The sequence below is a fragment of the Rhipicephalus sanguineus genome, chromosome 11 (genome assembly GCF_013339695.2).
Source record: "Rhipicephalus sanguineus isolate Rsan-2018 chromosome 11, BIME_Rsan_1.4, whole genome shotgun sequence".
Classification (NCBI taxonomy): domain Eukaryota; kingdom Metazoa; phylum Arthropoda; class Arachnida; order Ixodida; family Ixodidae; genus Rhipicephalus; species Rhipicephalus sanguineus.
This window is the reverse complement of record NC_051186.1, coordinates 112,323,128-112,339,442: the sequence shown is the minus strand read 5'-3', so window position 1 is coordinate 112,339,442 and position 16,315 is coordinate 112,323,128. Positions and strand designations below refer to the sequence as shown.

At 47.1% G+C, this 16,315-nt stretch overlaps 1 protein-coding gene across 1 annotated transcript; it reads left to right on the top strand.

The window, feature by feature from the left end:
* Positions 1-109: 109 nt before the first annotated feature.
* On the top strand, positions 110-1,533 carry LOC125756290 (uncharacterized). Its single transcript, XM_049410766.1, has 2 exons — positions 110-526; positions 1,277-1,533. The coding sequence occupies exons 1-2, from the start codon at positions 258-260 to the stop codon at positions 1,338-1,340; spliced, it is 333 nt and encodes a 110-aa protein (XP_049266723.1). The 5' UTR covers positions 110-257; the 3' UTR covers positions 1,341-1,533.
* Positions 1,534-16,315: the final 14,782 nt, after the last annotated feature.

Here is a 16,315-nt window from a genome sequence, read left to right as displayed (position 1 = left end):
AGAATCCTGGCCGTCCATTTAGTACTATACATCGACTCGTTTGATGTCTGGGTTCGCTGAATTACTAAAAAAGCGCAATTTCGGTTTCCTCGCTCACGTTCCAGTCAACTGTGTAGCTGACGTCATTTTAAGACAGCCAATGAAAAGTCTCTGTCGTTGACAAAACATGGCGACGCAGCGATGTTTTTGAGTTTTAGTTGACCGTGGTTCGTAGCATCATACTGTTTAGATTGTGGTGCCGGCAACACCATAACATCATGGACACACAGCGGGCGATGGCTGACCTTCCCGAACTACAGCGTCGTCTGCTAGAGCGGAGTCGGCTGTTAGGCTTAGACCCCTACGCCGACGCACCCATGCGGGTGCGAGACCGGCCATCGTCAGAGCAAGACAGCGGCAGCGGCGACGACGGTGAAGAAGCCTGCGCCGTGGAGGCACCTGTATCGAGACCACGTGGAAAAACCTGCGCTAGCGGAAGCCCCTACCATCACCCTCCTGAACCCGATCGGCTCGGAAATACGCGCTGGTACGGTCAAGTCTTGAAACCTATATTGAGCAGTATGCCAGTGTGTGCGATCGCTTATCTAACTATTCTAATAGGTGTACCACTCTCTGAGCCCGGACCATCGGGGCCATCGCGGTTGATAACTCGAAGCCACACTGCTCTGCGCTGTGGCTCGCTGGGCAGCTTGTGAAAGCGAACGTTGTTTGCACTTTCATAAGTTGTGCGGCACTGTCTGACGACGCACACAGTTGGCATAGCGAGGACTAAGCCACCGAGAACACACAGTAGAACACAACTTGCGACGCTGCACTGACTGCACCGACCGAGCCCAGCAAACCAACGGGAAGGCATGGATACACACGTGAAAGAGCCCGGATGTACTTGAAAGCGGAACCGAGCAGATCACTCACTGTGATTGTACAGCTTAGAACTCAGAGCGCCAAAATAGCTCTGCTGCTTTTTCTTTTTTTAGTACCCTATAATTATATTACTTCAGAGCAAAATAAAGCGAACGCTCTCTTTGTAACTTCTCTTAACATGACGTATCACTGACGTCACATTTTAGTGCCTTTAGCGGCCGACGGTTGCGCATGGTCGCTAGCGATCTCCTAAGAACTGTGATTTCAAATGGGTGTCATTAATTACAGAATGGGTATTGTGCCGAAATATTTCGGAATAGGTATGTCTAATCGGTATTAAATCAGGGAAAATTGCAACCGGGAAGTTTCATTTTCGTTTCATGACCCCTTTAATTTTTTTCTTATTTCGCAGGATAGCGGTTACGGACACCGTCGGCGGCAGACAACTACGGCACCAAAAACGACCACTGACATGATCTCATAACAGCTTTCGCTGTAAAAATTATGCGTTGCAGCAAACGTCCGTGTAGCCGACAGATGTACAATAATAAATGCACGAAGTGGTGTCAAGTAGAAACACTGAGGGAGAAAAGTCACTTTTGATCCAGTCAGTATCATTGACGACAAATGGCATGACCTTTTTGAGTCTGCATGTTTAGACATTTTCGAAGGGACAACGTTTGGGCGTGTCGGTTGTTCATCGTTCTTCATAAACCATAGCACCATAAAGAACACGGGACAAGAAAGAGACCATGTCAAGCGTCTAGACATTCTGTCTTTCATGTGCAGTCTCTTATCATCGAGGAAAACAGAAGTTGCCCGGCAGTCCTGTGAACATACCAAGAAATCACCATTTACGCAATCTCGTTACTGTCGTGGTACGTTGAATGCTCTATTCCTCGATTCTCTTTTTTATGTCTAAGAGGATTTCAGCAAGACCACCTTACTGCAAAATAATTTCCTGTTCACAGTGATTTTAATTGTTCTTCATGGTCTTTCCTTGTCTCTAAGCAGGCTATGACAGCATCTACTATACAGAAATTCCTGTTTTTATTTATTTGCTTAGTGTTCATTAATTCTTGTCACAGTGGTAGGGCATACAGCAACGTATCGTTCATGTGCTTATTGAGGACAGACGTTTGCAAGCGCACACAGGGGCTGACCATCTGCCACTACATTTGACTAAAGGAGTGCACTGTTGTGTATTAGATTGCAGATAAAAATATGCACGAGTTTGCTCAAGCGGCCCGGGAGCGAGGAACGGTGACAATTGTGTCTGCTGCCTTTGGTGACGAATTCGCCTTTCTGGACGCGGCAGGCTTTCACGTGTGGTGGTTAAGTCTTCTGTGTACGAATCTACTCGCACTGTTCCGGACAATAAACATTCAGCTGAAGTTAGCACACGCCCCGTTGCGTCTTCCTGGTTCGTGTCTACTAGCACTACTGACACCTTCCCATGCAATCAGTGCGAGACCCAAAACGAGCTTACGTGGAGCGAGACGTGTCTGTCACCGTGGGGAATGGCTGCCCAGAAGCCCTCGTCCGTCGGCTGGAGCCGGACGCGCTACCGTCAAAGGTCAGCCACGAACCATTCGGCGTGCCAGATGTGGGCGTCGAGCTAGACACGGAGCCGCCGTCGCCAGGCATACTCGGCCAGCAGGTCGTGTGGCCAGCGGCAGGGCTTGCGACTCGGTCGCTTGCTCTTCGGTGGGTCGGGCTGCAGAGGGCCAATCGGACGACGGGATCGTCAACAATGCTTCCTAAATAAAAACACTGCACCGTTTCTTGGGGATATAAACCACAAGCCCAGTACCATTTTTAATTAATAACAGTACGGTACGGTGATAAAGTGGTCAGAAAATGTGCACAGGCTATAAAAACCCTGGCCAGTACTGAAAGAAAGAAATTGTGAAGGCTCGTTTCTTTGTCTGACACAACCTTAACGAATATGACCCAGCAGATAATGAAGCCAAGGAAGGTATAGGGGACGTTAATTGCACCATTTTAGGTGTATTGTAGTAACTGCAATATAGACGTGAAGAAAGTAAAGTCGACGAAAAGATAACTTGCCACCGGCAGAGACCGACTGTGCAACCTTCGGCGCTCACTAACACTCCCAGATTTCGCATGCGCATAAGTACCGTGTGAAGTGGATGAGGGCACGACCACCGCCGTGGCCAGTGCTTGTATCTGATCCCACTGACCAAGCTTTGCAACGGCTGCAGTGATGTGATGCATGGAAGGGTTTGCCTTCTAGTACAGCTCCTTAAATGGATGATGAAATGAAAGCTCATGTGGTGCAACAGACCACGTGGGACCGACAGCAATGCGATTGAGCAAAGCCATTTTGGCACAGCTTCTGGAGCAACTAAAATCTCACCTTGGAGCGGCATAGCAACCGTTTGGAGCAGTTACTTGCCACACATTTTCTGTGGTAGGGGGGTTCGAGTCGAGGCGGCCGAGGAGGCAGGCCGAAGCCCAACGGCCGCTGAGCAGAGACGCGTGCTCGGAGTCCACAGCAGAAGTGCCCCAGTTTATTACAAACGCGCCCTTTTGTGTTGCGTACCAGAGGGCACCCCGTCTCTCTAGCCTACTTGGCTAGAGTTATATCGGCAGTTGGTACACGTGTGCCCTCTACATTTTCAGCCGCAAACATTTGTCGCTCAAGCTGGAGCTGCTGCGCCGCATGTCAAAGGAAATCCATTATGCACGCATGCGTGTATGTTCATTTGGAGTACTCCTAAACGTGAAATTAGGTCACTGTTCTTCACTTTTCTGCAGACATCCCCAAGTCAGCTCAAGCCACCTAACACATCCCGGGAATTCGCTTGGTATTTGGAAATGACTCTGGCTTCCCCAGATGCTTCAGGGACGATACTGGAAGCACAGTCTCTCTAAATTTTTCATGCATCCTATATACTTTCCAAAAAAAAAGTCTTATTACATTTGTGCTTTTAGAAGAACCTAGTCCTTCATTGTGTGGGGAAGTGTCTGCTGTTGTGCTTTATGTACAGAACGGTAAGGGTCCTGGTCAATGAGTGGTTAATAAGTAGGGGTGCGCGAATATTCGAGCTTTGGTTTAATTACAGACCCACGGATAGTTGTTGGGTGCACCTTAAAAATACACAATGCTTTCTGTGCAAACACGATACTGTGATCATGCTTGACAATAAGCTAGTCACTGCACAAGTAGAATTACAATAGCCCCATGAGCATTGTAAGAGATATTGAAAAATCTTGTTAGAAAGCCACAGCAGGCGAGCCAATGTGCTGAGCGAAAATTGATTATGCATCCACAGGTACCATACGCAAACCAAAAAATATCTTGCCAGCTGAGAGCAAAGTATTTAAACGCAGGATATCAAACCAAACCAGTACTGGGGTTTAAAGCATACATGAAATTACATTCTTGGAAGTGTGCCTCAAACCACATTGAAAATTATAATACCAGTTATTACTTCAAAACAAAGCAGTTCAATGTGGTTGCAAGCTACAGCAGATGTTCAGCTTCCATGAAGAGAATCGTTTTCCACTGCAACGCTAGGGCCACTTCTCCAGGCCTCAGTGACAAGGAAGTGCTCTTCTTAAAGTACTCCATTTCTGCTGATTGGTGCCTTTACCCGAGTGTTGTGCTTGGATTGCGCTTCTATGTTGACGCCCGTGCATGCGCCAGGTGACTGCCAGAAGTTTTAAATGGTTTGCTTCCCGCAGTAATCATTAGTTGTTAGTTCGAGCTTCGTCCTGTCGCAGTTTTCTGTGTCCGTCGTTCCTTGCTCATTTTTCATCAACATTTTTTCTCTAGCAACTCTGTACGGTGTATGCTTCTGATGAGATTATCATAACTGTAAAAATAGAAACATGCTTTATGCCTGCCAGACCTACGAGAAAGACCAGCATTCATGCATAACAACCTGCTTTTGTGTGCTGCTCATCAGCCCACACGAAGTGCAGTCTTACAATGCATTTGTGCATTAGGGCAAAACCATTTATTTCCTTATGGGTACTCTCAGCTTAGTTATAGGATCTGCAGAAACATTTGTATTGATCAGCTATCAGCGCAATCGCCCATAACGCGTAATAACAACGCCTTCAAAAAATTGCGGTGGTGGGTTTGGTAGGAAGGCTTGTACGTATAAAAAACGATGGTCGATCCCTCCGTCACAGGAATCGGAATAACACGAAAGTAAAGCGTGCCCTTACAGAAGTCGCTGAATGTTTACTGCACATTGATATAAGAGAGTTTGCACAATGTATATTGATGTCTGGCACCTATAGCACCGTTTAACGTAGATGCACCCACATTGATGATTGATGGTACATCTCCATCCCGACGACTAACGTCCAGGTTAAATGATTAAACAAACCCTTCTGGTAGCTGTAGTAGTTAACTGTGAAAGCGTAATCAGAGAACGAGATGTGATAGCCAGAAGAGCGTCGCATATTGGACGCAGAACTTGGTCGCCGTCCCGCGGCACGTGATTGAACACCACGGCCAGACTAGAGGGAAACTCGAAGCGCGTCGTGCCGCCCCGGTAGCCTGGCCGCGATTTCTCTCGGGGTGAGCGCGTGAGCGGGGAACGCGGTGTTACAGCCAGGTGAGGAATACGCGCGTCGCAGAGCTATTTTTGGTTTGGATTAGCGTGATGCTATGAGCGAGGCCGACGCTTTTGCGACGCTTGGGCTCAGGTCGCCACCTCGCGGTGTGTTAAGGATTGACGAAATTGAACTTCCATTGAAAATGCGCCGAATGGGACGGACATGAAACACGTTTCAGGTGCTAATCGTGGAGGCCACAGTAATGACTAATTACTTTACCGATCCCAGAGCGCTACACCACTCCGCCGACCGGGAGAGTGGTAGATATAAAAGGCGGGTTTGTAGAGTCTCCAGAGTCTGTGACCGTGGCGCAGTGGACAGCGTGCCCGGCATCTGTTGTGGACCGAGCGGTCATGGGTTCGATGCTCGTTGACGGAACTTTTTTCTTTGCCATCTGATCGTGTAAATTTTTTCGACGTCCTTTCCGTGACGGAAATATGTCACTGAAGTCTTGGTGGACCCCGGCATAAAACACTTTCGTGTTAAAAGGTTTATGTACCGCATAATGCAATTGTTGTCTGCTTTCATTTCGAATTTGTAAGTATTTCGAAAATTTTGTTTGCTTGCGTCAATCAAGCAAGTTCTTTGCATTCACCTCATGATCATACAAGGGATACGGTGCAATGCAAATCTCGTTGCAAGAAATTCGTCCTTCGCACCAACGCCAAAACCTTAAAGTTCGCTAAAGAAATGCCACAGAAATCTACTGTACAAAAGTGCAGGTAATGCGGTGGTAGTCATGAGCGCAAAAAAGAAGCATGCCCAACTTGGAAGCAAACACGCAGCAAGTGCAAGAAACAAAATCACTTCGCGGCAGTTTGCAAAAGTAACAAAGTACTAGTTGCGGGCCTCGCAGTAGATAGCGAAGACGAAACCATTTTGGCAATTGAAAGCAGCCAGCCAAGCTCCATCCACACTTTCCTCACAGTGAATGGAAAGTCAGTAAAATTTCAAGTGGGCAGCGGAGCAGCTGTAGACGTCATCCCAATTAAACACGTCAACGCACAGCAAATAGAACCGTGCACAACGACACTGCGAACATGGAACGGAAGCAAAGTGCGCTGCTGGGGCAAAACTCATCTAGAAGTCACCATGGCGAACGGGCAGCGACATTCTGTAGAGTTTATAGGGGTTAAAGAGGACCTCATTCCTCCGATTGTAAGAACAACAGCTGAGAAAACAGGTCTGATAACTGTAGACTATAACCTCGTGGCCGGAATAGATAAAACTCCCGAAGAGCAGTTCAACAGTCAGATGGTAGAAAAATACCCTGACGTCTCTGGAAACACTCTAGGAACTGTTCATTTAGTCACTAAGCCAGATACGCTTCCGAAAGCAGTAACGAGTTGCAGAGTGCCGGTCAGCATTAAACTGCAAGTCGAAGACACGTTGATGGACCTGGAGGAAAGAGGTGTCATCAAAAGGGTAACAGAGCCAACGCAATGAGTCAGCAGAATGGTTGTCGCAACCAAGCAAAATGGACAAATGCCAATATGCATCGATCCCCAAGCGCTCAACGAGGCTCTCGAGCGAGAACGTCGCACATTGCCCATTCCTGATGATGTTTTACCCGATCTTGCTAAAGCCAAAATTTTCTCAAAACTGGACTTGCGAGAGGGGTACTGGCAATGTTCTCTCGATGACGAATCAAGCTTGCCGACTACTTTCCAAACTCCGAAAGGTCACGTGCGCATGCGTTGCTAGGTTTCTTGGTTGAATGTTTTTCTTCACTAATGTCACAGTTAGTTCCAGCGGTGTGTGGGTCTGCCTCTTTCTCGTGTCCCGTTCTTTTGCTGGCTTTCGTCAAGTATCATGAACCAACTGGCCCAGATCTCAGCCCTTCTTCAACTCTTCCGAAAGGTCGTTACTGATGGCTCCACCTGCCATTTGGACTTGCGGTAAGCAGCGAAATATTCCAAAAAGAGACTTCAAGTGGCACTTCAGGGACTTCCCGGTGTTCTCTGCATCGCAGATGACATCCTCGTCTTGGAGTGGGCGAGAATAAAATAGATGCTCAAGCGGACCACGACAGGAAGTTAGAAAGCCTACTCAGAGATGCTGACGAATTGGAATCCATCTCAACAAGGAAAAAACACAGCTTCGAACCACATCAGTCGTCTTCCTAGGACACGTACTGACAAATGAAGGACTCAATGTTCATCCAAATACCGTATTTACTCGATTCTACCGCGCCCTCGATTGTAACGCGCACCCGTTTTCCGCGACCAAAAAAAAAAAAAAGTGATACATCGATTGTAACCCGCACCCATTTTTCGTGAGAGAAAAGAACAAAAGAAGTCCGTAGGAGTCAAACTTCGCACATTCGAAGAACAAGTACAGTAGAACCCCGCTGATACGTTTTTGAAGGGACCGTAGGAAATAAACATAAGAGACTGGAAACGTAAGAGACGAAAAACAGGAAAAACAGCAAAATATTTAGTGGTACAGAATTTTATTTCAATGCTTACGAGCAGCACGAAAATTGGCGCGCTCAGCCGCGATCTAGTCGATGGATGGAAACGCGGAGCTAAGGACGGCCTCATCCACAGAAATGTAATCAACGTATGTGATTTTTTTAACACCAACAGCTGTAGGCATGAAAGAACTAAGCACACGCAATCACGACCAGCGCGGCGAGTCCGACCGCGAACCGCACGCACGACCATGCGAGCTCCAACCAGCTCGAACTCCTCCCGTTCTCCGACAAATAACGATGATGATGAGTCTACGCCAATGCGATGGCAGAAGTGAATGCCAATCTCGAAGGCCTTGCTTTCGCAAGCAATTACGTCATACACGCCATGTTTGTGCAATGCAAATCTCAAAGGCTATGCTTTTGTCAATAGTAAATGCCAATCTCGAAGGCCTTGCTTTCGCGTGCAGTTACGTCATAGACGCCATCTTTGCAATTTGAATCTCGAAGGCCATGCTTTTGTTTGCATCAATTGAAAGATTCTGTTGCTTGCGCCTCTCATGCGGCTAATATTACGGTCAAACGAGGCTAAGCTGCGTGAAAATGCACCATGGCCGCTCTCTTTGGTAGTCACTCGGTCGGCTCCGAGCGCACTTCGCGACGTATCATACGGGAACGGTCCGACAGTTACGACGTAACAGCGGGGTTCCCAATACATTGTATCCTATGGGAGCTATGCCGGGACCGGCGGAAAACGACGTAACAGCCGGGAAAACGCAGCAGTGAGGAACGTAACAGCGGGGTTCTACTTATTTGGGTTTTAAAGAACTTAACTTTCATAAAAGTAAAACACAAAGTCAAAAAGCGGGCCTTGCCACTCAAACTGTCACCACCATGGCGGCGATACGAGTCGGGTAATGGATCAGTCCTTGTCGCTGTCGGACAACTCCTTGTCGCTTTCAACACTCTTCGATTTCGGAAAACCGGCCCTGCCTTGGTCCACTGAAACCTTTTCGTGACGCTTTGCTGTAAAAAATCTTCTGCTTCTGTTTGCGCCAGTCTCGCACGCACGTTTCAGGAACTTCGAACGACCGCGATGCGGCCCAATTTCCGTCCGTCTCTCTGCACATGTAATAACTATTCTTTTAAATGCGGCATCGTGGTGCACTCGTCGAGTATTTAGAGTCGGCACTTCCATGCCGTCGATGCGAATGCAGAACGGGATGACAATCTCCTCAGCATACGTACAAACTGAAAAAATGGCAGAAATGGCCAAAGCGCGTAGGAGGCGGCCATCTTGAAATGTCGATGGCAATATGATAACAGAGTTTCTTTTTTTTTTTTTTTCGGTACTCGATTCTAACGCGCATGCGATTTTTGGACTCGTTTTCCCGGAAAAAAGGTGCGCGTTAGATTCGAGTAAATACGGTAAGGTCAAGGCAGTTCAGCAGATGCCAAAGCCCAGTGATGTCCAAGGAGTACAGCGCTTCTTCGGTATGATCAATTACGTCTCCAGATCCTTGCCCAAAATTTCGCGTGTATTGGAGCCTTTGAGGAAACTCACTGTCAAAGATGCACCATGGCACTGGGGGAAACTGCAAGAACAAGCATTCGAAAAGGCAAAAGATTCCGTGACAAGAGCTCCCGTTCCGGCCTACTTCAATCCACGAAAGCAGCTAGAAATCCAGTGTGCTGTGAGCGATCTTCGACTCTGAGCAGCTCTTCTTCAAGACGGACGGCCAGTCTCCTTCGTCAGCAGCGCACTGACACCGACGAAAGCTCGATATGCACCGACAGAAAAGGAAATGCTGGCCATCGTCTTCGCCTTAAACAAGTTTCATCAGTACAAATTCGGTAAAGAAACTAAGATAATCAGCGATCATAAACCACTGCAAGCAATCCTGAAGAAACGATTGGATCAAGTTCCAAGACGACTGCAAGGCTTGATCCTTCAGACGCAAAGATACAACATCACAATCGAACACAGACCAGGAAGGGAATTAATCTTGGCTGACACGATATCTCGGGCCTTCCTTCCCAATGAAAGCAATGAACAGGAACTCGAAAACATCAATGTCGTACACTACCTCCCTGTGAGAAAGGAAACCTTGGAAAAGATTAGAGCAGAGACAGAGTGATGACTCACTGCAAGGACTAAGGTCAGTCATCCTGTCAGGCTGGCCACAGGACAAACGTGAACTACCCAAAGACATGTGCGTATACTTCACGTACAGAGATGAGCTCAAAGTTAAGGACGACCTGATCTTCAAGGGCTTTGGGACGCCTAATCGTCCCAATGTCTTTGCGAGGTGAAATCAAAGTGAAACTCCACTCATTGTATCTTGGAATTGAGAGCTGTCTCCAACGCACTCGTGAATGCGTCTTCCTGCCAGGAATGAATGCAGAACTGAAAGACTTCATCATGAGGTGTGAACTATGCCAAAAGCACGCACACGCTCAGCAAAGAGAAACTCCATCGTTCCATCCAGAACCAAGCTATCCAGGCAACGAGTCGGATGCGACATCTTCGAATTCAAAGGGAAGAATTTCTTGGTTACGGTCGATTACTACAGCAACTTTTGGGAAGTGGACCAACTCAGATCGATGACCTCAAACCAAGTGGTACTGGAACTAAAGACTCACTTTGCAAGGTACAGGATACAGAGAATCCTGATAAGCGACAATGGACCGCAATTCATCAGCGAAGAATTCCAAAACTTCACGAAGAGCTGGAACTTTGAACACAAAACGTCAAGCCCAGGATACCCGCGTTCCAATGAAATGGCTGAATCAGCCGTCAAGTCGGCGAAAATGCTCCTCAAAAAAGCAGATGAAAGCCATTCAGACCCACAAATGGCATTTCTTGACTACAGAAACACGCCACTGCAAGAGCTGAATGCTAGTCTAGCGCAACCGCTTATGAGTCGCCGCACTAGAACAACTGTACCAACAGCTTCGGAGCTACAGCAACCCGAAACAGTCGATGTGAGCGAAAGAAGAAAGCAGAAGAGGCAAAAAATCACGCACTATCACGACAGACAAGTGAAAGATTTACCGAGGTCAAATTGTCACAGTTTGACCGACGAAAACTGGAACATGGGTCAAAGGCACCATAATCAGGAGAATTGACGACAGGACGTATGAAGTTCAGACGGAAGACAGCGTCCTGAGAAGGAACCGAGCATTCATCAGGGCAAGCCCTTCCCCAGGACAACACACTGAAGTCAATCAGCCAACTAGAGCGACAGATCAACCGAAGCAGACGGAAACTTCTGGTGGACCTCGAAGAACCATACAGCTTCCAAAGAGGCTCGAGGATTTCATCGTAGGTTGAAGGATCGACTCCAAAAAAGGAAGGATGTTACAAGAAGGATCCAGAGATGGCGCAACCATCGTGTGCAGTGTCTTACGCAAGCCGCACGCTCCTTCGAGATTCTCAGCTTCCCCCTCCTGTGTTTATTTCCTCCTCCTCCTCTATGAACTCCGAGCTCACGAAGTATCGAGCTTGTCTGGCCCTCCAACTCGTGGGCTGCTGCCCTGCCTCTGCACACTCTACATTCCTACCTTCATGTAGCCACACCTATTCTTGTACCCCAACGCTTCTTAAACTCAGTTAATCCCCGTTAACAAAAGCCCAGTGTTTTATCGGCCACCGAGATAAGTCATAACAAAAAAACGGCACGGGTTCAACAACGTTACATATTTCACAGCAATGATAGGTCGAAAAATCACTCAGGAGCTGGCTCATATCGTCAGTTTCAAGAAGCAATAATTGAAAAATAGGCGCACAGGTTTCGAACGCGCAGGGCACCTCATGCCTCACATTTGGATTCACAATTTGAACACAGTACCAAAACGATTCTTTGCTGTACTGGAGTTGATCACACAGGTTCCTCTGAGATGTCTGAATCCACTTTTCGGCGACAGCAGCGCAGTATCGTTAATGTCTGCGACAGTCGTTAAGCGATCATTCTCGTGAAGGAGGTCGAGCAGACTTGTGGCATCTGATGCGAAGACCTCGGTTGGATCACGCCACTGACTGATGAGTGCGTCCAAAGGAACCCCTATATGGAATAAACTTGGGGTGCCAGCGTACTCTCTGCCTCAAATTCCTTAATGATTTAGAGCAGGGCACACGAATGGGTCTTCAGAAACCTCATCTTAACGAGTAAGTCATGCACAGCTTCAGGCGATGAAATAAGACACTTGAGCTTCTCACACTTCGTTCCCAATTGGCTTTGCCGCTTCCCAAGAAAGACAAAATGGCGCACCAGTAGTCCAAAATATCTTCTAGAGCTTCATAAAAAGAGAACCACATCAATAGACATACGGTTTTCAGTGACTTGATGGACATGCCCATAGCCAAGCACACAAGACCAAACTTACGGCGCCGCTCCCGCAACGACTTCAACAGAGCAGGAAAGTGCACAGCAAAATCGTGAATTACATTAAACGAGCTGGTCTTGATTCCATCCGCGAAAGCATTGAGTAGGTGTCACGGATCTTTGAAGTTAACCGCCTTCAATTCGGGGTTGGAGAGTTGCAGGTCCTTGTGAAGCTTCTGCATGTAGAAAGCCGAGTCGGAGCACAATACAGCTACCTCGCCTAATACAGCTACACGCGATAAACTTTAAATCAGCCAAACCAGAAAATGTATCAATGAGCGCTTAGAACTTGCCCTTTCGATAAAGAACGGAACCAAGTCATATTGGCTCTTGAAATCCCAGTTTATCAGATATATTCGAATTGCCAAAAATTTGACCGGCGAATGTTTATCGGATTTTTTCGGATAAAACCAAAAACACAGCCTTATCTATAACATACGTTAACGTGAGAAAGAGAGCGAGAGAGACAGAGGGAAAGAACTTTATTGATACCCTGAGGAAACTGATTATCGGAGCCTTATGGGCTTCCGTGGCAACCAGCACAAGTGCACTTGGGAGGAACCCACTACGCTATAAATCATCATAATTTTTGTGAAGTAGGGAAGCAGCAACTATGCCATTATTCTTCATTCTGTAGAGAACCGTGGTATCCGCCAAACACTTGTAAGGCATTGTGTGCACTTTGTTGACACTGTGGCTGATGACGACGAAGAATTATGGCAGAGCGCTTTGTAATGGGTTGGAACCATTCAACCACCCACTCACGCAATTCGCATTGTGCGACGCCACGGTTGTTATTTTACTCTTCTACCACACTACATTACATATATTAATGTGGTTCCTACCCGACATGAAGCCTGTATAGGGTCTTTTTGCAGAACAGTTTCAAGCACCGGCATGGCTCTGAGCTAGAATACTGGGCTCCCATGCAGAGGGCCCAGGCTCGAACCTCGTTCCATCCTGCATATCTTTCCTTATTTAATTTTTTTCTTATTTCGCAGGATAGCGGTTATGGACACCGTCGGCGGCAGACAACTACGGCACCAAAAAGGACCACTGACATGATCTCATAACAGCTTTCGCTGTAAAAATTACGCGTTGCAGTAAACGTCCGTGTAGCTGACAGACGTACAATAATAAATGCACGAAGTGGTGTCAAGTAGAAACAGTGAGGGAGAAAAGTCACTTTTGATCCAGTCAGTATCATTGACAACAAATGGCATGACCTTTTTAAGTCTGCATGTTTAGACATTTTCGAAGGGACGTTTGGGCGTGTCGGTTGTTCATCGTTCTTCATAAACCATAGCACAATAAAGAACACGGGACAAGAAAGAGACCATGTCAAGCGTTTAGACATTCTGTCTTTCATGTGCAGTCTCTTATCATCGAGGAAAACAGAAGTTGCCTGGCAGTCCTGTGAACACACCAAGAAATCACCATTCACACAATCTCATTAGTTTCGTGATACGTTGAATGGTCTATTCCTCGATTCTCTTTTTTTATGTCTAAGAGGATTTCAGCAAGACCACCTTACTGCAAAACATTTTCTTGTTCATAGTGATTTAAATTGTTCTTCAAGGTCTTTCCTTGTCTCTAAGCAGACTATGACAGCATCTACTATATAGAAATTCCTGTTTTTAATTATTTGCTTAGTGTTCATTAATTCTTGTCACAGTGGTAGTGCATACAGCAACATGTCATTCATGTGCTTATTGAGGACAGACGTTCGCAAGCGCACACAGGGGCTGACCATCTGCCACTACATTTGACTTAAGGAGTGCACTGTTGTGTATTAGATTGCAGATAAAAATATGCACGAGGTTGCTCAAGCTGCCCCGAGAGCGAGGAACGGTGACAGTTGTGTCGGCTGCCTCTCGTGACGAATTCGCCTTTCTGGACGCGGCAGGCTTTCACGTGTGGTAGTTAAGTCTTCTGTGTACGAATCTACTCTCACTGTTCCGGACAATAAACATTCAGTTGAAGTTAGCATGCGTCCCATTGCGTCTTCCTGGTTCGTGTCTACTAGCACTACTGACACCTTCCCATGCAATCAGTGCGAGCCCCAAAACGTGCTTACGTGGAGCGAGACGTGTCTGTCACCGTGTGGAATGGCTGTCCAGAAGCCCTCGTCCGTCGCCTGGAGCCGGACGCGCTACCGTCAAAGGTCAGCCACGAACCATTCGGCGTGCCAGATGTGGGCGTCGAGCTAGACACGCAGCCGCCGTCGCCAGGCATACTCTGCCAGCAGGTCGTGTCGCCAACGGCAGGGCTTGCGACTCGGTCGCTTGCTCTTCGGTGGGTCGGGCTGCAGAGGGCCAATCGGACAACGGGATCTTCAACAATGCTTCCTAAATAAAAACACTGCACCGTTTCTTTTGCGATATAAACACCAAGCCCAGTACCATTTTTAATTAGGAACAGTACAGTACAGTGATAGAGTCGTCAGAAAGTCTGCACAGGCTATAAAAACCCTGGCCAGTACCGAAAGAAAGGAATTGTGAAGGCTCGTTTCTTTGTCTGACACAACCTTAACGAATATGACCCAGCAGATAATGAAGCCAAGGAAGGTATAGGGGACGTTAATTGCACCGTTTTAGGTGTATTGTAGTAACTGCAATATAGACGTGAAGAAAGTAAAGTCTACGAAAAGATTACTTGCCGCCGGCAGAGACCGACTGTGCAACTTTCGGCGCTCACTAACACTCCCAGATTTCGCATGCGCATAAGTACCGTGTGAAGTGGATGAGGGCACGACCACCGCCGTGGCCAGTGCTTGTATCTGATCCCACTGACCAAGCTTTGCAACGGCTGCAGTGATGTGATGCATGGTAGGGTTTGCCTTCTAGTACAGCTCCTTAAATGGATGATGAAACGAAAGCTCATGAGGTGCAACAGACCATGTGGGACCAACAGCAATGCGATTGAGCAAAGCCATTTTGGCACAGCTTCTGGAGCAACTAAAATATCACTTTGGAGCGGCATAGCAACCGTTTGGAGCAGTTACTTGCCACACATTTTCTGTGGTAGGGGGGTTCGAGTCGAGGCGGCCGAGGAGGCAGGCCGAAGCCCAACGGCCGCTGAGCAGAGACGCGTGCTCCGAGTCCCCAGCAGAAGTGCCCCAGTTTATTACAAACGCGCCCTTTTGTGTTGCGTACCAGAGGGCACCCCGTAACCTACTTGGCTAGTTACATCGGCAGTTTGTACACGTGTGCCCTCTACATTTTCAGCCGCAAACATTTGTCACTCAAGCTGGAGCTGCTGCACCGCATGTCAAAGGAAATCCATTATGCACGCATGCGTGTATGTTCATTTGGAGTACTCCTAAACGTGAAATTAGGTCACTGTTCTTCACTTTTCTGCAGACATCCCCAAGTCAGCTCAAGCCACCTAACACATCCCGGGAATTCGCTTGGTATTTGGAAATGACTCGGGCTTCCCCTGATGCTTCAGGGACGATACTGGAAGCACAGTCTCTCTAAATTTTTCATGCATCTTATATACTTTCAAAAAAAAAGTCTTATTACATTTGTGCTTTTAGCAGAACCTAGTCCTTCATTGTGTGGGGAAGTGTCTGCTGTTAGTGCTTTATGTACAGAACGGTAAGGGTCCTGGTCAATGAGTGGTTAATAAGTAGGGGTGCGCGAATATTCGAGCTTTGGTTTAATTACAGACCCACGGATAGTTGTTGGGTGCACCTTAAAAATACACAATGCTTTCTGTTCAAACACGATACTGTGATCATGCTTGACAATAAGCTAGTCACTGCACAAGTAGAATTACAATAGCCCCATGAGCATTGTAAGAGATATTGAAAAATCTTGTTAGAAAGCCACAGCAGGCGAGCCAATGTGCTGAGCGAAAATTGATTATGCATCCACAGGTACCATACGCAAACCAAAAAATATCTTGCCAGCTGAGAGCAAAGTATTTAAACGCAGGATATCAAACCAAACCAGTACTGGGGTTTAAAGCATACATGAAATTACATTCTTGGAAGTGTGCCTCAAACCACATTGAAAATTACAATACCAGTTATTACTTCAAAACAAAGCAGTTC